The sequence below is a fragment of the Chiloscyllium plagiosum genome, chromosome 34, assembly GCF_004010195.1.
Source record: "Chiloscyllium plagiosum isolate BGI_BamShark_2017 chromosome 34, ASM401019v2, whole genome shotgun sequence".
Taxonomy (NCBI): Eukaryota; Metazoa; Chordata; class Chondrichthyes; order Orectolobiformes; family Hemiscylliidae; genus Chiloscyllium; species Chiloscyllium plagiosum.
In genome coordinates, this window is record NC_057743.1 from 8,269,841 (window position 1) to 8,296,763 (window position 26,923).

General features: G+C 38.9%; 1 protein-coding gene across 2 annotated transcripts in view; it reads right to left on the reverse strand.

Annotated features, from left to right (window-relative positions):
- Nucleotides 1–4,720: 4,720 nt before the first annotated feature.
- Nucleotides 4,721–26,923, reverse strand: part of hp1bp3 (heterochromatin protein 1, binding protein 3) — a 34,838-nt gene continuing 12,635 nt past the window's right edge. For both annotated transcript variants that reach the window (XM_043675550.1, XM_043675551.1), the window contains exons 4-12: nucleotides 24,658–24,811; nucleotides 22,124–22,267; nucleotides 15,620–15,703; nucleotides 12,151–12,305; nucleotides 11,358–11,448; nucleotides 10,746–10,905; nucleotides 9,511–9,622; nucleotides 6,738–6,872; nucleotides 4,721–6,187 (exon numbers count right to left, since the gene is read on the reverse strand). In XM_043675550.1, the coding sequence (XP_043531485.1) occupies nucleotides 5,917–6,187; nucleotides 6,738–6,872; nucleotides 9,511–9,622; nucleotides 10,746–10,905; nucleotides 11,358–11,448; nucleotides 12,151–12,305; nucleotides 15,620–15,703; nucleotides 22,124–22,267; nucleotides 24,658–24,811 (1,306 nt within the window). In that variant the 3' untranslated portion in view covers nucleotides 4,721–5,916. The remainder of the gene's footprint in view (nucleotides 6,188–6,737; nucleotides 6,873–9,510; nucleotides 9,623–10,745; nucleotides 10,906–11,357; nucleotides 11,449–12,150; nucleotides 12,306–15,619; nucleotides 15,704–22,123; nucleotides 22,268–24,657; nucleotides 24,812–26,923) is intronic.

A 26,923-nucleotide genomic window follows, 5' to 3' on the forward strand; every position in this document is an offset into this window, starting at 1 on the left:
TCAATTCCTGCCTCAGGCAACTGTCTGCGTGGAGTTTGCACATTCTCCCCGTGTCTGTGTGGGTTTCCCTCTGGGTGCTCCGGTTTTCTCCCACAGTCCAAAGATGTGCAGATCAGGTGAATTGGCCATTCTAAATTGCCCTTAGTGTTAGGTGCATTAGTCAGGGGAATGGGTCTGAGTGGGTTGCTCTTCGTAGGGTTAGTGCCAACTTGTTGGGCTGGAGGATCCGTTTCCACACTTTAAGGAATCTAATCAAAATGCTCTATTGAGGATGTCATTTAATTCAAGTACAGCAGGTCAGGCAGCACACGAGAAGCAGGAAAATTGACGTTTCAGTCCGGAAAAAAGACACAAGAGCCACCACTCTTACAAAGAATTTAATTCATGTATCGTGATTCAATTGCCTCCCTTGGCTGTTACATTTAAAAATACACTAAGGTTAAAGATGATTTTAACCATTATCTTGCTTGCGCTTGAAGGCACATGATTGTCTGACTTTAAATTAATGATACAGCTGGCAGGTGACCAGAGGATATTGCCAATCACATTTTTCTTCAGCTCCATGAACGTGTTCATCTCTGACAAACAATTGCCAATGCTAATATTAAAAACATTTCTGTAACACTTTTCTAAACAGTGCAAACCACTACACGTAGAGAGAGTTTTGTAGGACAACGGATATACCCTGTTCGAAAAGTATCAAACATCTTGGAAAGGCCTGAGTGAAGTTCACACAGTGACCCATCAATAAATTGTTGTAACTTCCATAGAAACTGGTTCTTCGGCCCTACAAATCCAGACTCTCCGAAGAGTATCCCACTGAAACCAATTACTCCTCACTGCCATATCCCTGAACACTGTGGACTATCTAACATGGCCAATTCACCTGACCTGCACATCTTTGGACTGTGGGAGGAAACCGGAGCACCTGGAGGAAACCCATGCAGACACAGGGAGAATGTGAAAACTCCACACAGTCGCCTGAGGCTGGAATCAAACCCGGGTGCCTGGTGCTGTGAGGCTGCAGTGCTAATGACTGAGCCACTGTGCCACCGTTGATTAATTTTGACTCTATAGCTGTAGATATACTAGTATAATATTAGGTTAATCCAAGAGAAGGTTTAAATTCTGCAGCTCAGGAGTAGATAAAGTGTCCCTATCTATTCTGTTCAAGAACCCTTTGTTGGAACAAAATAATGAATAATTCAGTTTGGTTCAATAGTTGCTACTTTTTATGCTGCATATCATTCATGCTGTTTCAGGAACCCAAGTAATGTTGTCTACATTTCCCATTATTTATCAGTTAGCCCCACCCAAACAATGTGAATTGACAGTTGTATCGTAGCATTTGCTCACCTCATTCATAACTGTTTTATCGCTCCCAAAATGATTCAGCAGTGATAGGTTCATTTCCAGAGTGGGCTCTGGTTCAATTGAAGTGGCAATACAAAGCATTATTCCATGGCAGTTATAGCTCCACATATCTGCTACATTTTTGACTGGGCAAAACACCCAAGAATGCCATCATTATTCATTGCTGTCCGTTATTAGGTAGGCATTCCTCTATTCATAATACTCTACAACATAGGATCTTTAGTAATCAAGTCTAGAACTTTATTGAACACCTTTTGGAAATCCAAAACATTGCATCTATTACCTCCCCTTTATTTATCCTGTTCATTATCTCCTCAAAGAACTGTAAACAGGCATGTTTTCCCCTTATGAAGCCATACTGACACTGCTGTTATATTATGTTTACTCAGCTGCAATTATTATATCCTTCATAATAATTTTAACATTGTCCCAACAAATGTTAAGCTGACTGGCATATAGTGAACTTTTTCATATCTCCTACCCCTTTTTGAATGATAATATGTTTTTTAAAATCTTCTGACTTTTACAGAAATTAAACATTCTGGTAAAATTATTTGCAGTGCGTTCTGTACCTCTGCAACAACTACTTTTAAAATCCTGGGTTATAACTCATCAGATCCAGGGGACTTTAGCTCCATTACTTTTCCTAGTACTTTCTTCTCTATCGATAGCTTTTTTCCCCCCCATAAGCTTTAATCATTTATTTAGTAATTTTGCAATGTTACTGATGTCGTCAAAGGTGACCACTGATGCAGAGTATATACTGAACTACTTTGCCATTTCTTGCCTCCACATTATTACTTCCCATTGTTCAGTGGTCTTTTTCTTTTTATGTGTTGCTTTTATATTACTTCGTGTTTGCCCTCAGTTTATTTTCTTTTTTCTTTTGGTAATCTTCTGTTAGCTTTTAAAATTCACCACCAATTTTTGCTACATTGATGCCCCCCTGCCCTGCAATTTGATTAACCAGGGACAGTTTATCCCTGTCCTAGAATTTTTCATCCACACTGGGATATTTTCCTATAAGTTATTTTCTTATACATTTGCTTCTACTCCCCAACTGCCTTTTCCACTAAGATCCTTTCCCAATCCATTCAAGCCATCTCTGACCTTATTCCGATACAAGGTAAGTTTAACAGTTGTTTCTAACCCAGTTTTCTAATTCCCAAACATAGTTTATGGCAAGAGAGAAGTGACAGAAGGCATAAGTAACTGATCATTAAGCGATAATGGAAAGGACATGCTGACTAAAAAGACCACCTGAAGATTCAAGGGTGGTGAGAAGCCACCTACAGGACAGCCTGACCTAAAACAAGGATGACTAATGGGCAAATAGCAGCAAGGTTTTGTGCCATTTATACCAGTGCTGGTTTTAATAATAATTTACACCCCACCTGTTTTTAAAAATGTAAAGCAGTGCATCCCAAACAATTCTCAAATATGAACCTATTTTAATGCAAGAACATTAATGTGACTCCAAATGCCAGCAAAACTAAAACAGTAATAAAAGCAGAGTAGTAACAGTGTTAACAATTCTGTGCCTTATGATCCTACTCCACTCGCGACCTAAGGAGCAGCACTCCGAAAGCTAGTACTTCCAAATAAACCTGTTGGACTATAACCTGGTGCATTATTTTTAACTTTGTCCACCCTAGTCTAATGCCAGCACCTCCATATCTTAAAAATATGAAAACATTTTATAGCAATGGTGAAAGGTATTAGCTTTTATTAAAGGTATTCAGCAGTTCATAACTTCAACTGGGCCGTTTCAGCTCTCAGATCTTAGACAAGAAGCAATGGATTCTATTGACATTCCCATTGCAATCAACATCAATGACCTGTCATAACATCATATCACTTTTCCCTAGAAACCACCTCGGTAACGATTTTAAATGAGTAAGCTTTCAACTGAGGATTAATACTTTGATAAAATATCTCAGATGCTGTAAGTGGGGATTTTATTACACAATGTATTACAAAGGGATTTAATTCAAAGTAAACTTACCTGAATATGGAGCTGAGGTCTCACAACCCAAGACAGTCTCTATACGAGGTAGCAATGATATTTAACAGACATTGAACATAATGTGAGAGAGTTACTTGCCATTGAGGTTTTAGCCAAGTTCACCATATTCTCTGGTGGCAGAAAACACAGTGAAGCTCCTCTTCCCCATACACATACCACAACCAGCACCTCTACGATTCCCAGTCATAGCAATCAGAACCTCAACCCCTTGGGATCTAGCTGCCTATACAATATGCAGACAGTAACAAAACATATTAAGGTTTTGAAGTCATCAAACGCCTTCTTGGCTCAACTGCATGGCCTCCTATTTTATCTCCCTCAGTCAGAGTTAGACTTGCCTGTCTTTGCCAAGTTGATGCATAAACGTCCAGTGCCCCTTAGCATTCTGCACATATTCAGGAGGTTAAAGAGTGCAGTAGGCTTCCCTTGGGAGTCATCTGTGTTTGGTGGTATCAAACCATAATTTCTACATCAGGGAGGGGGGTGTAGCTCATGGTCTCAAATGAAAAGCCTGATAAATTGCTGATATGAAGAGATAAGTGGTACCTATTTAGGCTTACACTAATAAGGTTTGTGAATTGGGTTCACTTGCATCAAAATCAGCCATTTTAATATGCAACTAATTGGGATGTAGTGAGTTCAACATGTTGAACCTGCATAACTTATTTTAAAGGTCTTCGCTCTATGTGCACTACTGAAGATTCTTAGGTTTAGTTATAATGCAGACAAGTTCTGTGCTGGTAGATATTTGATTGACTATTGGTTCTGTAGCATGGCAGATTTGCCTCTTCAGCTTTCACAATGTAGAGAAACTCCCTTATTCCAACTAATTTGCATATTGCTAGATTATTCTGAATTTGTCTTTGTAACAAACTAAACAGCAAAAATGTATTTTAAAATAGGATTAAAACCGGTATTAACCATAAACATTTTGGACCAGTCATAATCTCAATTCATAGGCAAAATTAAAGATGGTCATAAAAACAATCTGATACTGGAAATTGAAATTAAATTAGATAGACAGAATCTTGGCACAACTTTGTTTCTCTCTACTGCTGCTGTCTGACCTGAGTGTTTCCTATTTTTGAACAGAAATGAATGGGTAAACTTTCAGCTGCAGTCTCTCTCTTTAGTGCTAATATAGGTTGATGAATACACAACAGACTGAACCACTGTTCTAAATTTTCCCCCCTTTATCATATGAAAAAATGCTTATTTTAAGCTGAAAGCAGCTCATGAGTAAAGGAAAACCAAGGCTAATCTTGCTGCAACAATTCACGTGTTGTCAAGGCAAGCTGTAAATGATTGTTGACAACAATATACAATGTACAGTATTTTTTACTAAGTGAGACAAGATTACAGAAAAAAGCTTAACAAAATGGTGCTGCATGCAAGTACTGTACTTCAACAAATCTGACACTAATGCAATTATCAAAAAGTAAAATAGAGTAGCAACATTCATCAATACACATACAATGTGTACAAGGTGATTTTCATTACACTGATCTCCAATACAAATCATACAGGGACTTTGAACAATATTAATGAACTTAAGATAACACCTGACCGTAATGGGTGAAGACAGGCCAAAGCAAAAGATTTTCACCATCCTCATTTTGGGGCTCTCCCCTTTAGTTTCATGAGAAAATCTTAATGTCTGATCTCACTCTATCATGGCACAAATGAGCTTTCCCCAAACAATGTTCCTTTTGAAATTTTATTACAGAGTGTAACCAATTTTTTGAATGCATCAGCGTTAACATTTTTTCCTCATTAAACACAATAAGATCTCCACGGTATCTTCCAAGCTGCTGCATATACCTTAACGGAAACATCATCTTCAAGATTTACTTTAATGTGATGTATGAACTGCTGAGCATCTGGAATTATATTTAGGTCAGCTGGTAAGGATGGCAGATTTCCTTCCTTAGTGGCCACTAGTGAACCAGATAGATTTTTAGTTTTCCAACAATTGATGATAGCTTCATGGGCACCATTGTGGTTTTATTCACTGAACTTAAATTCTATCAGCTGCCATTATAGGATTTGAACACATACATCACAGCATTAGTCTGGGCCTCTGATTGTTAGCTTAGTGACATTATCACGAAGCCATTGTCACCCCAGGAAGAATCCGTCAACTATGGAGGTCAGATATCACCTTATAAAAAATTACAGCAACAAATGAATTTTCCAAAACCATGATATTCATTTAAGTCAACCAACAATTGTGTTTGCTCCCCACTTAAAAGGTAAAAACCAAGTGTGTTGCTTACTATTTCATCATAAGGTCACACACTTAAATATAAAGTGTTAAAACCCATTAAACTAATAAAAACCTTCTTGAAACAAGTTGATGTCCAACAGCTTATCTAAAATAGCATTCTACATAATTATCTAAAAATAAGTTTCTACTTTTTCTAGGTTAGCTGCAGAAAAGTTATCATGTCACGTGGCATGTTTCAAATAGACAAAACCATGCACCACCAAAGAAAAGCATTCCACGTTTGCCTTTGCTACTTTCTCTGCCTCTGTGAATGCCTTGTGGTCTTGGTGGGTCCTTTCACCTTCTTTGGAGTTGCTGGAGACTTAAGAGACCCACGCAGAGGCTTTTTAACCACCGCAGGTTTTTTGGCCAACTTCACTGGTGAGGACCTGGACTTTTTAGCTGTTTTTTTTGCTGGTGCTTTTCTTGACGACGTGCTCCTCTTAGCAGCAACTGCTTTTTTCGACGTGGCAGCTTTTCGTTTCTGCAGCTTGGCCTTGGCTCGCGGAACTGCCTTGTGTCTGTTTCAGGTTGTAAATGAGAAATAGCTACTCAGCAGCCCATATATTGCAGTCAAATGGCAAAAATCTGGCAATTTATCAATGTCTCTTATTTGTTCATTGCTATGCAACCAACACATTTTATAAAATTGACTCAGTTTAATTGAAATAGAAAGTTTAAAAACTCTCTCTACTGTAAGAATCACTTTTGAATATGAATTGTTAAATTCAACGCTAGACTTTCAACATCGGTTAAGAACAGAACAATTCTAAGCTTTAAGCTGTCAATGTTCTGACAGTTTTGACACCTATTCTCTTCACAGGTGATGGGATCTGCTGTGTATTTTGAATAATTTACCTTGTATCAAATCTCCAAGATTTCAAATCTCCAGTTTTATCTCAGCTAAGGCTTTATTGATTTCAAATACTTGTGCATCCCACAGATTCAAACATCACAATTGATGAGCTGGATACTAAGGCCAGAACACTGATACTTATCATAAGCAACTCTTTATTCTTGCAGAAATGTACACCCTCAAAAAAAGATTAATACTAAATGAAACTCAGCTACCTTTTTTTAGGTGGTTCATCATCAGATTCATCCTCTTCTGATTCTGACTCATCCTCGTCGTCCTCCTCCTCCTCCTCCTCCTCAGATTCTTCCTCTTCTTCCTGATGTTTCTTTTCTGGGAATAGGATACTAGGGCTAAAGAAAAATGGTAAAAATATTTAGCCAGAATTAGTGCTGTGCAAAACAAAGAAATCTTAAAAGTAAGAGCTTAATGCTTTATTAAATATAGAGCAGAATAAAAAAAGAACGAACTGTGGATGCTGAAAACCAGAAACAAAAACAGAAGTTGCTGGAAATACTCAGCAAGTCTGGCAGCAGCTGTGGAGAGAAATCAGTTAACATTTCAGATCCAGTGAACCTCCTTCATCCATGGGAATCATTCTTGTAAATCTCTTCTAGGTCCCATTTAATGGCAGCACATCCTTCCTTACATACAAGGCCCAGAACTCCTCCCAATATTCCAAGTATGGTATACCCACAGTCTTAGAGAGCTTTGGCATTACATCACTGTTGTTACATTCTAGCCCTCTTGAAATTAATATTAGCATTCCATCTACCTTCTGAATTGCCAACTGAACCTACCAATTAAGAGAATCCTGAACAAGGATACCTAAGTCCCTTTGTGCACCAGATTTGCAAAGCCGTTGCAATTTAGAAAATAGTACATGCCTCAATTCTTCCTACCGAAGTGCATAATCTCACACTTGCCATCTACCACTTTTATTCGCATCCTTCTGCAGCCTCCCCAACACGAGTGTTCACCACAATTTTTTTGTGTCATCTGCAAAATCAACAAATCTCAGTTCCTTCGCCCACACATGGAACAGTTATTGTCTCTGCAGGACTCCATTAGTCACCAGATGCTGTTGTGAAAACGACCTCTTCATCCCCAAATCTCTACCTTACACCCATGACAATGCCTTGCACCTAAAACCGTGGGTTCTTATTTAGCAGTCTCTTGTGCAGCACCATATCAAAGGTCTTCTGGAAATTCAAATAGACTATGTCCACTGGCTTTCCTTTGCATAACATGCTCGATACCTCCTCAAACAATTCTAACAATTTGTCAAGCATGACCTTCCCTTGACAAAATTCTGCTGACTCAACCCTATTTTACCATGCACTTCCAAGTATTCCGCAGTCTCACCCTTAATAATGGGACTCTAAAATGTTACCAATGACCAAGGTCATGCTAGTCAGTCTAGAATTTTCTGCATTCCACTTTCTTTTTTAATTTATCAGGAATGTTACTTTAGTAAAAAAAAGAGCCTTCCTCAGTCCTTGATCAAGTGAGAAGCGATTAAGCAAAATGGGATTGTCCATTTGACACCTCCTGCCTATCCCCAATAAGGCAGCTTTGGCAACTTGCAAGTCAGACCTCTTCCACATCCACTCCACGCAGCTGGGCAAGCGTTCTCTTCAGGTGCTTACCAATTCCCTTTCGGAAGTCACAATTTTAATCTGGCTCCATCGTAATTTTTGGCAATATATTTCTATATGCTAACCAGCTTTCTGCATAAAGAACACTTTTTCACACATTGCTGATTCTTTTGCTAACTATATGAATTGGTGTCTTCTGGTTCATAATTCGTCTAACATAAACAGTTTCTCTGTCCATTAATCCATGATATTCATGATTTCGATCACCTCCGTCAAGTCACAACTCAACCTTCCTTTCTTAGAGTCATAGAGATGTACAGCATGGAAACAGACCTTTCGGTCCAACCCACCCATGCCGATCAGATATCCCAACCCAAACTATTCCCACCTGCCAGCAACCGGCCCATATCCCTCCAAACCCTTCCAATTCATATACTCATCCAAATGCCTCTTAAATGTTGCAATTGTACCAGCCTCCATCACTTCCTCTGGCAGCTCATTCCATACACATTCCATACACATACCACATGCAAATGGCTAGTTCTTCTTGTATTCCATGAGATCTAACCTTGCTACCAAATCTCCCATGTGGAATCTTGTCGAACGCCTTACTGAAGTCCACATAGATCACATCTACAGCTCTGCCCTCATCAATCCTCTTTGTTACTTCCTCAAAAAACTCAATCAAGTTTGTGAGACATGATTTCCCCGCCATTGGCTAACGTGGTGCCACTGTTTAAGAAGGGTGGTAAAGACAAGCCAGGGAACTATGGACCAGTGAACCTGACATCGGTGGTGGGCAAGTTGTTGGAGGGAATCCTGAGGGACAGGATGTACATGTATTTGGAAAGGCAAGGACTGATTAGGGATAATCAACATGGCTTTGAAAGGAAACAGCCCAAGCTTCACCAATCTATCCACATTACTAAAATCTTATATCCCTACAAACCACGATTATGAATAGTCTCTGCATTCTTCTCCATTCTTTACATTTTTTTGTAAAAGATAGTTCATCGAATTGGACATCAATGCTGAACCAGCATATTCAGTGCAACATTAAAAACTATAATCAAATTCTAATGGACAGTCAAATTAAATACCACACAAAAGGAACATGGGTACTTTTTGAAAACATTATTCACAATTGTTAACCCTGTGAGGTGATTATCATTATTTTCCTCAAGATGTTCAATGAATTTAAAAGCTGCATTTTTGAACACAAAATGAACCATGCAACTCATGTTTGTTTAACTAAATCAAAAACAGTCGTCGTTAAAAAAAGCCAAGTGACAGATCAGGGGATCGCAGCTGATATAAGCCCTTTTGATAGAAACTGCAAATGTCAATACAATACGGAAGCGCTCCAAATCCTGTTAATTAAGAGCCTCCTTGCCTGGGATAAAATGGGAAGCAAAGTTGAAAGGAGCCACTGAATCCTTTCCCAGAAATTTGTTCAATCCATCCATTTTTTTCACACTTCTGCAACGTTCTCTTCAACATATGCACTGGAAACAACAGAACACAGATCAAAATACTAATGGCAACGTAATGATAGAAAAGGTCACCATTTCCACACCCATTTCAGTTGCAATAGTAAGGGGAAAATAACCACAGAACAAAATATTTAAAAAATAAAGCTTTTGCCAAGTTACATCACCACAATGCGGATAAGATCACAAGCTTAAATTTACATACCTAGATATTTGTATAAAATAATTAAATAACAGAATTCACTGAAGAGCTGATATTGGCAACATTTTTACTGTGAAAAAGGAAACCATTTAACGTCATCCCATTTCCTCTTCCTGATTAGATTCAATATTGCACAAGAACATATTACTAAAATGGTGTTTGAGATCTCAATATGTAGTGAGACATCTGGGGTAATGTGCAGGTTTCTAACTCAAAAAGATCATACCTTTATTGGGAACATAAAGAAAATGGTAATGGAGATATTCTCTGGTCTATGTGCATGGCAGAAAATGATGAATTTCATTCTTTGGGTTTGCTCAGTTTTTCAGAGTATTCAAGGCATTGATAATACTGGTGGATTGAACGTGATGGGCCTAGAAGATCTAGACAGGGAGAGGATGCGGAGTGCGAAAAATATTCACTTCAGTCAGAGGAACAGTTCCTTATGGATGGTGGTAGTGAAGATCAGTTCCTTGCCATTATTGTGCTTAAGGCACTGTTTAAAATTTAGGAAATGAAATCCAAGCAGAAAGATGATAAGACTTTTAGCAAACAAATGTGTTCGGTTTTCCTGCAACTGGTCTGATCACTTTTCAGGAGCTGGAGAGGATTTCCTGGCCAAAGAATCCTGAATTATCAGTGGGACCCATTGTTTTGCCCCCTTCAGAGGGAAGCTGGTGGGGAGGTCTGCAACAAGGACATGGAGTAGTGGAGGGAAAAGACATACTAGTTCAGTAAAAGCCATACATTAATTTAAAAAATGTTCCGTAAGATGCATACGTATGTAACCAATGGTTAGCAAGAGCATCTCAGGAAAAGCTAGCCCTTCTTTCTCAATTAAGAAAATAAATTTCCAGGAGAAATTGTCAGATCTTAAAACAATTCATATTTTACATTTTTCATTTAAGTAATATACAAAAGATAGTTGTGACTTACTCTGGAAATTAGAATTTGCTGCAGGAACTTTCTCAGAGACATATTTTTTAAGAGCTGTTGTTGAGCAGGTTTTAGGTTCATTCATAGCAGTTATGGCACTAAGGATTGCATCCTCAAATGGACCTCCACTTAACAATGGCTTATCTCCAGCCTTTTTGAGCTGCAATAAAACATTCAAGTCACTGTAATTTTAAAAATAAATTATTTTCACATAATCAAGCTTTGACACTGCATTGCAGGGGCAACCAAAATGTAGAGTTCTCTGTTCAGACATTGAAAGTTCATGTAGTTTAATAGGTGCAACTGCCAACTTTCCCTTTACTCACTCTTGTAAAATGCTCCATCTTGTGTTCAAACTGAAAACTGTCTTGGGTGCCAACTATTAAAATGTTAGATGGGTATCCAAGTGAACTTAGGTTGTTCAGGATAACCAACTTATTTAAACCATCTCAGAATTTCAACCACTAGGGCAAAAAGCAGGAGAACTTTGAAACACCTACCAAAGAAGGAAAATCCATTTAAATGCAATATGATCATGTATGTATGTCAAAACGAGCCTCAGAACCCCGACCCAATCTCACTGAACACATGGTTAGCACCTGAAATACGTACCTGAAATGTACCCGATGCTCCCTTGCCAGTGATCTGCTCCAGCTGACCCTTATCTACGGCTCTTTGCAAAGCTTGTTTAAGTAAATATGGCCTACAATCAGGCACACAAATAATTGTTAGTAAGAAATGATTTATAGTTCTTACAGTATAACGTAAGATCTCAAAAAATGTTACATGATTAGATATACGGTGGCCATATCCAGAAGCATCAATACCCCTTGCAGTGAATTGAAAATCACTGAATAATCAACTTTGTATTTGGAAAGGGCAGATCCCTGCCAAAAAAAATGTTATATAACTAACATACATAGGTGTCATTCTTGATTACTGGTCAGTTAATTGCCAGCAGGCGGAGGTTGAAGGAGATGCAGCTGCCAAAGAGATACTTTTTAAAGTATGTATACTGCTATTACACAAATATCATTGCTGTTCTGCCTCTTCTTTCCTTTTCCTACATTCACATTCCATACTCTCCCTTCAGTCTTTATTAATATGACATTTTCAATTGCAGCTTTCTCTCCTGTTTATCCTCCTGTGACACTGCTTACTTAAGTTCCATTTGGGGTAAAACCCAAAGAATTTTGTTAAATCATCTGAGACCACATTTTCCAGCTATTATGAAAAAAACATTAAGGATTGACCTGGTTACATCATTTGAACAAGTGAAAAACTTTAATGATTGTTCTGTGACAATGAAAAGCAGATCATGATCAAGAATTGGCTGAATTTCAAAGCAGGGATTGAGTGTTTGTAGCCTTGGACAAGTACACGAACACAAATTTCACTTTCATACCTGCTCTCAGCATTTAGTTTGGGATAATATTGAAGAAGATACTTCTTGATAAGACTGTATGATGCCTCTTTAGGTTCACACAGCTTTGTAAATGCCAGTGGGAGAGCATCCTCCAGTTTTATTGGCTGCTCCATTGGTCCGGAAGAAGTAGTTTTCTATTAAAAGAAAGAATACTAGGCTTGACCAAAAATAAGAGCTTTTGTTTGCAATAAAGCACTTACCTTCTGTAAAGTCCATATTAAGTTTGCTGAGCAGAGGTATTATATGCAAGTTTTGAGGTGATCAAGTTCCTACTCCAACTGGAAAAGCATATCGATGTACTGAAAACTGAAAACAGTTGTCAATGTCGCTAGTAACGGCTAAAATTGCTAAAGATAAAGTCCATATACAGTACGGGAGATCACCTAGATCTCATCAATTAAAAGTTCCCAGTTCTATGGCAGGAATCCTAGTACACACTAAGTTAAAAATAACAAGAGGAAAAAAATCACCAATCACAATGCTCAAAAAGGTCATGGACAAATGACTGCCTTGGAACATATACCAAAATTTAGGTTGTTGCTTTTGAAATCTCCGTGAACATTTTAGTTTTTATTTGGATTAAAGTCTGAATTTCAGCAGGACTGACACTCTATACCAGCTGAACTATTAGCAGTTAGTTCCGCTCAAATGAAATTTTCTCTCGTGTCTTGGATTTGGGGTAATGGAAATCGTTGCTACATGAATATTTGAACTTCAAGAAAAGGAGAAAGTTGGAATACTTAAAATAAAAAGGAAATGCACAAAACACCATTCTTGACCTGAGTATCTTCACACTAGATTAGTAAATGCTACCTCACTGAAAATGTAGTCAGCATAATAATGAGAAAAAGTAACAGATCAAAGGATTGAGAGACTGAATTGACACTTGCTTCAATTTAAAAATAATGCCTCATTCACATTTCGTTACTATACATTTTCAATTCCACTAATCTCCTCCACTACCCTTTTAAAGAAATTATGAGCAACCCAATTAATTCAGTCTTGTTTGGCATATTCTAGCATACTGGACCTGATTTTCTTTACAGTCAACAGGAAAACCAAGCCACAGTTTTTCCCCTTCTCAACTGCAGTTTAAATCAGGTGCCAAGTCAAGGGGGTCTACAGGCACCATTATCATCAGCTGCCAAGCACATTTAAGTATTCTTATAGACAGGAAACCAAGGTATTAAGATCATCTCATCCATCCTTTTTAAGTTTTCAGAAAGCAAAATAATGATTAGATTTACACAGAAGCTGAAGGAGCAATAGATCAAACTCTAAATTTCAACATTGGGAATTTCTTAGAATGGAATCAGAATCATACAGCGATATGCTATTCCACAAATATATACAGTCGGTTCTGCTATAACGCACATTTCTTCAACAGGATTTGGCTACCACATGATTGAAGAATTTAGGCCATTATTTGTAGAAAGCAAACTTTCCTTACCTGCACTGGCTATAAACGCGACTCTGGTCCATCGGTTTAAATGGTGCTGCTACTATGCGATTTTCTTATAACGTGGGATCACATGGAAACGGAACTATCGCATTATATCAGAACAGACTGTAATGCAGGACCAGTGATACACTTGATCAGCAACAATCATAAGTTCATAGTGTAAAATAGGATAATACACCTCATTTAACAAGGTGCAATGTTTTAAGTGCTGTTAAAGCACAAAAATGGTAGTTTTTATGATCATACCTCACCCACTGTTGCTGGAGTATATTAAGAGGATTTATTGAACAAATTCTTCATTTTCAAATTAACTTGAAATCATACAGATTGTTGTTGGTTTCACTGGAGTATAGTGAATGAACATTGATAATTTCACCCTTATTATCACCAGGCAGTCCGGGATTTTATAGATGAAAACAAACTTAAAGCTGCAGCAAACAAAATTAGTAACAAATTCTAGTATTTGCCTAGTTTGTTGATTTTCCCCATAAATATTACCAGAAAAGTGGTTTCAAATGAGATCAGTCAGGCTCAACACAGGTGTACTTTACCTGCTAAAGCAGCACAATTACAGTGCTGAACAAACGAGTAATAGTCAGGAGTCCTACAGCAGACAGAAAGGCCTTTCAGCCCAAAATAGTCAATGCCAACCAAACTGTTCATCCACACAAAAGCCATTTCCCTGCACTTGGCCCATGTCCTTCTAAACACTTCCCATCCTTGTATTTCATAGAATCGCTGCTGTGTGCAAACAGGCCATTTGGCCCAAAAGGTCCACACCGACGCTCTGAAGAGTAACCCACCCAGAGCCATTCTTCTACCCTATTATTCTACATTTACCCCAACTAATGCACCTAAGCTACACATTCCTGAACACTATGGGCAATTTAGCATGGCCATTTTTTCCATGTCTTTTAAATTATGTTAATGTAACTGCCTCAGACACTTCTGCTGGCAGCTCATTTCATGTGCATAACTGTCGAAAAAAAGTTGCCCACAGGTTCCTTTTTATTCTTTCTCTTCTAACCTTAAACCGATTCCTGCTCCTCTTCGATTCCCCAACCCCTGGGAAAAAGAATGAATGAATGCATTCACCCTATCAATGCTTCTCAAATTTATACATTAAGATCACCTCTCAGTCGCCTACGTGCTAAAGAAAAAAATTCCTAGTTTGTCCAACCTCTCCTTACAACTCAGACCCTTAAGTCCTGACAACATCTTTGTAAATTTCTTCTGCACTCTTTCCAGTTTAATAACATCCTTCCTATAGAAAAAGGTGACAAACAGAACACAATACTCCAAGTGTGGCCTCACCAAAGTCCTGTACAACTGCAACATACCTTCCCAACTTCTATACTCAATGCCCTGACTGATGAAGGACGGAGTGCCAAAAGCCTTCTTCACTGTCCTGTCTACCTGTGACTCCACTTTCAGAGAACCATGCACCTAAACTACAAGGTCCCTCTGTTCCACTACACTCCTTAAGTCCTTACCATTCGCCATGAAGCTCCTACCTTGATTTGACTTTCCAAAATTTAACACGTCACTTATATATATTAAACGGCATGTGTCATTTCTTGGTCCACTTCCTCAGTGGATCAAGATCCTGCTGTAATTTGATAACTTTCCTCACTGTCCACGATACCACCCGTTTAGTGTCATCTGCAAACTTACTACTCATGCCTTGTATATTCTCATCCAAATCACTGATATAGATAACTAACAGGAATGTGCCCAGCAATGAGCCCTGAGGCACATCTCAACCGCTTTCCTGGTCACTTCAAAGAACTCCAACAAATTTGTGAGGCATGATCTCATGCAGAAAGGCATGCTGACTACTCTGAAGCAAACTCTGTTTTTCTAATATCTTGCACCTCAATCTCCTGGAATGTCAGAGATATTTGCAAAACTGGTGGAAAACTGGTCAATGGAAATAGAAGACATCTTTAATACTATCGTTAGACTTGTTGCAAACATTTCTTTTACCTTTTTGTCCTGTTTCGATTTATTTGCTGGTTTTCCTGCATTTGACGCAACAACAAAACTTCCCGAAGCACCTTTTCCCTTCACCTGGAAAGGACATACTTAGAATTATTGCATATTATATACAGGCAGTATACTGTGTACCTGTTGAAACAAAGCTAAACAGTAATATCATTCAGCACTTGCATATAATCAGTTCTCACTATCTTAGAGGAACATAACCATGGACTTCCCATGGATAACCAAAATATGCTCAGACATGGGATAGGTGTCTTTACAACTCACCAGCTCACTATATTCATAAATATCATGTTCCCACTCATTCATTACACTTTAGTAACCTGTTGTTTATGAAAATGCATTTTTCATTCATTAAACCACATTTTTGTCATGCATTTTACTGCTGCAGGATAGACTAAATTAAAACATTACTTCCATACTCATTACTGCTCCTTCACATCTTCAACCCTTAATCAGACCTATTTACATCAAAAGCTACCTCTGAATAAATATCAAAGATTACTAACCTATTCAACAATACCCTCCCGACTGTTTCCACGACTCACCCAAAACTATGAAAAGATTATAATATTGATCAGCCCTTACCAACCATCTCTCAGGACCTGAACAGATTTTGGAACGAACAGTTTAACCAACTAGTAAATACATTAAACAAGGCCACTGTCCCCTTTACTATCAAAGCAGCGCCTCCACGAAATTGCCTGGATGAAAGAAACTCTCACCAGCAAATAGCAAACACAAATCTCACAACCTGTCTGTGGTAATCAGTTTAATATTGTTTATTCTTTTTATTAAGTACATTTATGATTTCAAACTTATTTAAAGCATATAGACCTAACAGTTTTACTTAACATGTACTAACTTACAAAGACAAAAGTACTAATACTTAATTAAAAAATCTCAACACCAGGTTATGGTCCAACAGGTTTACTTGGAAGTACAAGTTTTCAGAGCACTGGTCCTTCATCAGGTAGCTAGTGGAGCAGGATCATAGGTCACAGAACTTATAGCAAAAGATCATAGTGTCATACAACTGATGTGACATGTTGAACAAACCTAGATTGCGGTTAAATCTTTTATCTTTTAGTTGCAAGCTTTGATTTATTAATATGTAAATCCCAAAGCATCGTTCAAGTCACATTCCTGAGACAAAGGTATGTATATCACATCTTTAATACATTGTCTGAACTGAGATGCCACTTAAATAAAACCTTAAGTTATCTTGGGAATTTTTAACTTTGTCCACCCCAGTTCAATACCAGCATGGCTACCTCTTAATTATACAAGCAGACACTTAATCCCATCAGAAGTAACACCATTTAACAAATGTTTAAACCATCTCCTGTTTCCCCAGGACAGAAGTCACACAAACCTTTGTGTACAATAGATAAACAATGTAACACCATAATGACAGTAAAATTCTGTGTGTAAAAACTGTGTATAAAACAGCTATGGTAAGAACTGTACTTCAGGATTCTCTTGCCACCTTGAATTGTGCTACTGCGGTTGCTGAATAAAAAGGCAATTTTCGCCACTCACTGATTACAATCATCATTTGAATATAATCCTACAACTTGGCACAGTTGGCAGGATCACTGGGGACACCATCTAAACTGACCAACTCTTCCAAGGTAAGAAGTTGCCTTCTTAGCGTTGTGATCTAGCCCCAGAATCAGTCCTGAACCTTTTGAGAGTTGGCCATGTTTTCAAATCCCTCACATCCAGACCTTGAGCATTCCTAATTGGCTGAAATAGCCTATGGCAGGAAACTACCCACAACGCATGAATTCAGGTGACCATGAGTGACCCAAGGTAACTGCCTACGACCTCCGAAGGTGGGTTGGCCCCTCCTGACGTAACCGAGGAACAAATGCAACTGAGTTACAGAACTTGCTTGAAGTAAAATTATTAGGAAAGACCCTAACCAAAATCAGGCAGCAGTATAATATGCCCCAAGGATAGTGGACCCAAGATAACATGAAACAGTTCTAGGGAAAGTGGTAAGGCAAAGGTTAGAGGATGCCACAGAGGTGACTGTTCTGGTAAAACGGACTGAAATGCACACTGTGCATGGGCCTGCGACCCCTGGAAACATGGCCTAAAAAAATGCCTCAGCCAAAGAAGGGGCCAAAGACAACATGGGAAAGCCTAGACCAGTTCAGGGAAATCTACATGCTCCATCCTTGGGATGGGGTACATATTCAGACCATGAAAGTGAGTATAAGAGAAGGACACCTTCTTCATGAGGCAGCCAAAAGTGCTCTAGGAGAGTAACAGGAGGACCTGCAAGCTGGCTGGACAATAATAAAACACTGGTTACATGGGTATAGTCTGCATAAGACGACTGGACAAAAGTCACAGCTCGCTGTCAAAAACCCACATAAGTCCCAGAATATAAGGTTTAGGACGATCTGGAAATAATATTGAGTTCCAAATGTATAAGACAACAAGAGATTTTGAAGGCTGTGATGACAGCCTTAAGTCTGCTTTTGTGGCTGAACGTAAATCTGAGCTCACTAAAATGTTCAAGCTGACCAAACACGACTGAGACCAGAGGGGGACTAATTATTATGAACTGGTTGACCAAGTCTGCTAGCTTGACTGAGATATGGATGCCAAACTGCAAGCCCTACAGGTAGTACAAATAGGACAGGCCCTCAGTAACCCTAGAAAGACCCAAGACAAATGCCCAGGGAGGTGTCACTTCTGTGGGAAGGACGGATACTGGGCCAGGAAGTGCTGGCAAAGGGGAAAAATTGCCCCATGGAGGAAGAGGAGACTCAGAAACTGGGAGTAAGACTAAATCTCCTCGAACAGTTTAAAAAAAACACCCAGCAGCAAGAGCTAAAGTTGACAAAAAAAACGGAAAGAGCCCACCCTGTGTCCCTCTATCTCCTAATGCTTTATGACAGCAGAGGGGAAATCAACTGTATGTGACCATGAGGGTGAGTGACCTGGACACTGAATGCTTTTTGGACACAGCAGAATTGATGTGACTACCCCACAGTATGAGACCAAACTCCTGCTAGACAGGTCAGTGCGGACAAGTTGTGAAGCAGGAGCTGATAGGATCAAAATTAAGATGAGCAAACCCATACACACTGAATTTGGCGCCAAGTTGGTAACCTGTCTATGGGTAGGACCTGTAGCCCAGCCACTTGCCAAAATGGATATCCTCACCCAACTGAATTCATCTTTACGTTTCAACGATAGACAGTTAACGTGGTCCATCAGAACCCTACAAAGGAAAAAATTAAAAGATCACTCCATCTGCGCTAAAAACAAGGACGATTGTGGGTTACTAAAAATGGAACCCATCGTTTTTACAGGAACACCTCCGTCTTGCACCAAACAGGAAAAAGGGACTTTGATAAAAATCCACAGCACTTACAACAGCCTGGTGTGGCCTATGCAAAAGATAAGTAGGGAATGTATATTAACTACAACATCACATGGGCTGTCAAGACAGATTCTGACTGAAGCCTGTAGAACAGCAGAGGATCAGTCTACCAATATTTACACAGACTCCTGCTACCCTTTTGGCGTTGCCCATGACTTTGGAAGGACTGATCGGACCTTATCATCCAGATTCATTGGGGCAAGAGGAAATAATGAATCAGAACTTGAAACAGCGATTGGCTAAATACCAGGAGAGAATGCCTTGCCCCCAGTTATTACAAATATTTTTGTGTAATGTGTCAGGACTATTCCCAACACAGGCAGGCCAATATCTCTATCCTAGATAACAGATTTACAGAATGGCAAATGTCATATTATCGTACTGTCAAGTGCTGTAAGTTCTGTTTCCTCACAGGTATCGGCTGCATGGAAGGACTCGTCAGAGGGAGGTCACAACATTGTACCAAGCAAGTGGGTTCTTGTGAAAAAGATCTATAATGAACTCTTGGGTGCAAAGTGGGAATGACCATATCAGATATGGCTAATATCCAGTTTCTGTCAAGGATTCACATCTCCTACATCAAATGGACATTCCACACTAACTATGTATGTTCTCTTTTTGTAAAGTGCAGTTGCCAATTAACTGTTAAAAGTATATACTATTTCCAACTGTGAACCATATCCCTGCAAGCCCCTCCATCATCTAAAAGACCCAAGTGGTATATTTGAGCTAGGATAAGAATTGAGTGATCCTCTTTGAAGGGTCTCAGGAGAATCAAAAAAAAAGGAACTGAGAGATATTGTATTATTGGTATCTCTACTCACTCAGCAGTTTGCTATGTTCATTAGCACCATGTTCCCATTCATTCATAACCCTTTAGTAACCTGTTGTTTACTATAATGAGCATTTTTGTAGTGCATTTTACTGTTGCAAGATAGACTAAATTAAAACATGAGGTGGAGATGCTGGTGGTGGACTGGAGGAGCAGCGCTCCAAAAGCTAGTACTTCCAAATAAACTTGTTGGACTATAACCTGGCATTGTGATTTTAAGTTAAAATATTACTTCCATACCCATTACTGCAACTTCACACCTTCAACCTTTATCAGACCTCTATTCAGAAACAACACCCTCACCACCACAGTGTCTTCAGGATGCACCTGAAACTACGGAAAGATTGTAATATAAAATCAGCCATTGCCGAACGTTTCTCAGGACTGAATAGATTGCAGAACATCGAACAATTTCCCTGACTAGTACATACTTGTTAAATACATTGTTATAGGTATCTTTACAACTCATTCACCAGTTCACTATAAACATTATCATCATGCTCCCATTCATTCATTACATTTTAGAAACCTGTTGTTTACTATAATGCATTTTTATTCATTAAACCACATTTTTGTCATGCATTTTACTATTGCAGGATAGACTAAATTAAAACATTACTTCCATACACATTACTGCTCCTTCACACCTTCGACCCTTAATCAGACCTATTTACATCAAAAGCTACCTCTGAATAAGTATCCAAGATTACTAACCTATTCAACAATACCCTTCCAACTGTTTCCACGAAACAACGAAAACTATGAAAACTTACCAACCATTTCTCAAGACCTGAATAGATTTTGGAACATCAGTTTACCCAACTAGTAAAAGCATTGAACAGGGCCACTGTCCCCTTTACTGTCAAAGCAGTGCTTCCATGAAATTGTATGAATGAATGAAACTCTCTTTAGCAAACAGTAAACAAATCTCACAACCCAGCTGGAGTAATCAGTTTAATATGCTTTATTCTTTTATTAAGTACATATATGAATTTCAAACTTATTTAGAGCATATAGGCCTAGTAGTTTTACTTAACATTTGCTAACTTAAAAGACAAAAGGGGCTAACACCTCTTAATTATGCAAACAGACTGGACAGACATTTAATCCCATCAGAAGGTAACAGCCACCATATAACAAATGTTTAGACCATCTCCCTTTTACCCAAGAGATTAGGCAAACCTTGATGTATAATAGGGAAAACAATGTAACACCATAGTGATAGAATTTCAACATATGTAAGAAGTGTGTATAAAGAAGCTACTGTAAGAACAGTATTTTGGGATTCCATCACCAGCTTGAATTGTGCTACTGTGGTTGCTGAATACAGAGATAATTTTCGCCGCACACCGATTTCGGTCATTATTTAACCACAATTCCACAGGTGTATCCTATATATCATGAAGGACTGCACAATGTTTACTGATGGAGACTAGATGAGACAACAGGAAAATTGAGAGATGGGGGTCTGAGGCTAACTTCACAAGTAAATGGGTCTTGGATAGTAAATCAAGGGATAATGAGGATGGAGAATACTTATATTTGCTCAGCACTGGGGAAAAGGTCCTCACAAACAATTCACAAAAAAAACCCTTGTGATCACTATTTCAGCACAGCTGAACAAAGGTTTTACCAAAATTCAGACATTTAGTCGTCAAAACAGTGAATACCATTAATGGCAGAATAGAGCTTGAACTACCAAGTGTATCCTCAGGCACAGCATTTGGCTAATTTTCAATCAATCAATATTAACAATTTCTACCATCCCTCCAGAAAGCCTGTTCTATAGATGGCTTGCTCACTCTCATTGAAAATGTTTCCAAGGTTACTTCCCTTCATCCAAAGGATATGTCCTCCGAATCTGCTGTTCGAGACAAGATGAAATAGCTTGTCATAAATTTCCATTAATGACTCCCTATGGAATTTTAACTATTGTACTTACATAATCTTTCAACCTTCTCTTCATTAGTTTGTCCAAATATGCAATTTACCTAGTTAGTCAATTAGTCATGCAGTAGCTGTATCTTACTTTTATAGTTCTCCGTACTGTATGTAATATAAAAATGTAGCTATACATATTTTATGAAGTAAAATTACTCCACGAAATAGAGATTTCACTTTTCTGGGGTGCATTTAAACTTCACCATATACTAACTACATAGTGGAATTGGAATCCAGTTCTAATTATCAGATAGTATCTACATTTTACTTTATTTTCAATGTCTTTAGGGGCAACCCAGAAAATAACAATTACCTGTTTGATAGCACCACGTTGCATCTCCCGTTTTAAGGCTTGCTTCAGGATATATCCTCTGCGCTCCAGTTCCAGTGACGGATACTTGTTAATGATATATTTTCGAATGGCAACAACGGAAGCACCAGACTTCTGAAAACAAGCCTGATAAAAAATATACAGTATTTTAAAAATGTTTCCTTTCCAGCTGTGGATTTGAAACAGCTCATTACAATAATCGCTCTACAAAAATGATAGTATTGGAACCAAATTACTTAATTGATAGCAATAATTGCAAGTGCTGCCATAAATAACTAATAACAATATAGCAGCAAGCCACATATTAGGTAAACATTTAAGATTTGTACATCATGATGCTAACACTCAGATGCAACATCTTTGCTTTTAAATTGGGAAAATGCTTGCTGTAGCTACTAAATGTGTATAAGATGCACTGCAGCAATTTGCTAAGAATCCTTTGACATCAATTTCCAAACTAGCAACCTCAACCACCTAGAAGGGCAAGGGCAGTGGATGCATTACCTCAAAGTTCCCTTCTGAACAACATACCATCCTGACTTGGAACTACGTCACCATTGTTTCACTGTGTTGGGTCACAATCTTGACACTCCTGAACAGCACTGTGGGTGTCCTTAGACATCCAAAGATTGTAGCATTTCAAGAAGGCAGCTCACCACCACCACCACCTTCAGGGGACTTAGCGATGGACAATAAATGCTGGTCAGCAACACACTCATCCTATGAACGAATAAGAAGTTCAAGGTGATCAGACTGCTGCAATCACCTCTTTGCCTATGGCTGGAGTGAATTCCTCATTTTGAATCTGCATCAATTGCTTGGAATATGTTCTACATTTCTTTATTCTTAATGGCAAAGTTGTGTCTTAGCTCAGGCACGGCTTTCTTACAAGAGTCAGATATCATAGCTTCAAGCCCAAACTGAAAAATTTGAATAAAATGGAGACTCTACTTCAGCACAATAGAGAGGGAATGCTGCATTATTCAGAGGCACACAGAAGGGGAGGTTCCCCAATACCCATGGTCAGCACTATCTAGCAACGTCACCTCAAAAAACTGTGTATTAGGACACACTTATTATTTCAATCTGAAAGACTAACTAGGTGGTGAATTTTACAACTTCAGTAGCGACAATGCTTCAAAAGAAGCCTTGGTTGTAAAGCATAAAACATCGAAATGGAGAATGTTGCAATATAAATCAAATTATATTTCATTCAAAGATGTCATATGGTAACTGCACTGGGACTGATATATGGATATTCAGACTCTCAAATGAGCAGAATCAGAATTCATCAATAACCTCAAAAACATTATTTCATTAAACTTAAAGCCGCAACTTACAAGGAAAGTATTCATTTCTTCATATAGTTAGTTCCTGAACTCTGTAGCGTTAAGCTCAGGGTCTGCATTAATTTGCAAAGAATACAATACCTCAGAGGCCTCAAGATTTCTCGGTTCCCATCTAATTCAGTCTTTTTGTCAAGGTGGTTAAAAACAGTCCTCCTCAACCTTCACATGCTTACTTCAACACAACCTGCACCCATCTCCCCTACCAATTCAACAGTTAAAAATCACAAAATAGAATTCAGCTTCAGTTATCTACAGTGGCAGCACAGCTCAAATACTGAAGTATCTTGAGAAGCACTTAATAGAAGCTGGCATATAAGCCACCAGGAACAACTTTAAGCTATGGTACTTTTGTCAAGAGATTTCAATTATTGACCAAACCAAAAACATCATTAACTGCTGCCACCAAATTCAACCTTTCGCACTACCCCAGGCTCTGACATTCCTTACAATGACCAGAGTTTCCCATCTTGTACACTAATCTCAAGAACTATTTCCACAATCATTACATTACCCATCCTCATGTTAATTATTTGCTGCTGAAAATCCTTATAGAAGTCGTTCTCACATCAAAAGTGAACTCATCAAATGCTCCTGTGGAGGTGACTGCTGTCTTTTACACTATATAAACAAAGCTCAGCTGCCGGTGTTCTATCCATTGCTGGAAGCTAGTTATTGAGGAACCCCTCAAATGTTGTACTGTTACCCATCTATTTAAATGCTATCATAGTGTCATCAAAATCCACAGGTGTAGTCTCTACTATTTGAAGATTTCCGGTCAAATGCTCCTTTATTCTAATTGTTCATCTATCAGCATTTATTACTAATTTTGGCTCCATGTTTGAGAATCTAGTCCCCAAACTATCTGCTTCTTCACACTGGATCAAGTGCATAAATCTCCAGGGTTTGAATTCGTGACCATCTAACTTAAGAGATAAGAGTGCTATCACGGTGTCAACACTTTCAGATTAACAAGTTATGGGGGATTCCATCACCAGAATGAGTTTTAAACTTATTCAAAGATCGGTTTGTTTAAACAAAAAGTGAAACCGTTATTTCTGTGATCTGAACTTTCACAGCAGCCAAAAGATATAGTTGCTCGAGCTGCAGTGAGAAAGCTTAACGAAACTTGAAAAGCTCGCAACATCTATAACAGACATTTTTCCGTACCTTAATAGCTTCAATGACAATAGCATCCATTTTTGGTCGTGTAGTAGCACTGATCTGAGAATTCTTCTGCACTCGAGCCAGTTGACTAGCAGACAACGTCGCCCAAGATGGAATGGTCTTTTTAATTTTCTTATCCTTGGATGGTTCCTTTTCTCTATAACAAGAGTCACAAATAACACTTAAGCACTGTTCACACTAACATTTTCTGGGAAAACCATAACCTTTTTGAGTGCTACAAAATGCTTCATGTTTATTAAGTCATTACCTTAATTGAAAAGAGTGACCATTTAAATCAGAACATTGGGAGAGCTTTATATTCCTTCAGATTTAACATCACAACCTTGGGAAGGGGCAGACAGGAACATAGTTCAACACCTCAACAGGAAAACACCAACAGTGCAAAACATCCACTATACTGTAATAGGTAAAAAGCTCAGATTACAATTTGAAACATTTGTTACTGTGTTCAGATTCAATATACTGTTCAAAACATGACAATGCTATAACTCAACTTGGAGGACACCAGTTTCATGTCAGGTGAATTGGCCATGCTAAATTGCCTGTAGTGTTAGGTAAAGGGGTAAATGTAGGGGAATGGGTGGGTTACGCTCGGCGGGTCGGTGTGGACTTGTTGGGCCGAAGGGCCTGTTTCCACACTGTAAGTAATCTAATCTAATCTATAGAACTATAAATGTAGCTATGTTGGGGATTTTGTTTTATTCATTCAGAATGTGGGTGTCACTGTCTGGTCCAGCAATTATTGGTCATCCTTAGTTGCCCTTGAGATAGTGACATTGAGCTGTCGTCTTGAGCCAGTGCAGGCAACGCGCTGTCGGTAGATCCACAATGCCATGAAGGATGGAATTCCAGGATTTTGACCCTACAACAACGAAGGAACAATAGTACATTGCCAAGTCAGGATGCTGAGTGGTTTGGAGGCAAAATTGCAGATGGCGATACTACCATGTATCTGTTGTACAATCTTTTTAGACGGAGGTTTTGTCGGTTTGGAAGATACTGTCTAAGGAGCTTCGATGATTTTCTGCAGTGCATTTTGCAGATGGTACACGTGGCTGCTGCTGAGCGTCAGGAGCACATGTAGCTGCTTTGCCCTGGATGGTGTCAAGATTCTGGAGTATTACTGGAGCTGCATTCATCCAAACAGGTGGAGAGTATTCCATCACACTCCTGACTTCTGCCTTATTAATTGTGGACACGCACTGGGGGGGTCAAGAGGGGTGTTACTTGCTGCAGGCTTTCTAGCCTGTGACCTGCTCTTGTCTGGGTAGTGCAGTTCAGCTTAGTTTCTAGTCAACGGTATCTCCAAGGATGTTGATAGGGGGGGAATAGTGATGAATAATGTTACCAACTGTCAAGGGGTGATGGTTATATTGTCTCTTATTGGGGATAGTCATTGCCTGGCATTTGTGTGGTGAATGTTTCTTGCCACTTTTCAGCACAAGCCCGGACATTGTCCGTATCTCACTACTTTTGGACATTAACTACTTCAATATCTGAGGAGTCATGAATATTGTTAAACATTATGCAGTCATTGTGAACATGGCCACTTCTAACTTGGTAATGGAGGGAAGATTGAAGCAGTTGAAGATGCTTAACCTAGGATACTATCTGGTATGACTCCAATCAGTGGAGAGCTTTCCACCCGGATTCCTGTTGACTCGTTTTGTCAGGGCTCCTTGATGCAAAGTACAAAAACAAGCCCTTGATGCTAAATGCAATCATTCTTGACATTCTTTGAGACTTTCTAGCAACTATTACAACTGAGTGACTTGCTAGGTCATTTCATGGGACAGTTAAAAAGTCAACTATTACTCTGGATCTGGATCCATGTACTGGCCAGATCAGGTAAGGATTGTAGTTTAGGGTTTAGAAAAGATTTACTAGGATGTTGACAAGATTAGAGGGTGCAAGCTATAGGAAGAGGCTGAAAAGGCTGGGGCTGTTTTCCCCAGGAATGTAGGTGGCTGAGGGGTGACCTAAGAGAGGTTGATGAAGTCATGAGGGACATGGAAAGAGTAAGTTGTTAAGCTCTTTTTCTCAGGGTAGGGGAGCCCAAAACTAGAGAGCATAGGTTTAAGGTGAGAGGAGTAAAGTCAAAAAGGAACCAGAGGTTTTTCATGCAGATGATGATGCATGTATGGAATGAAGTGAGGAAGGGTTTACAGGGATATGAGCCAAATACTGGCAAATACGACTGGATCGGTTTAGGATGGTTGGCACAGATGGTTTCCATGCTGTATGACTC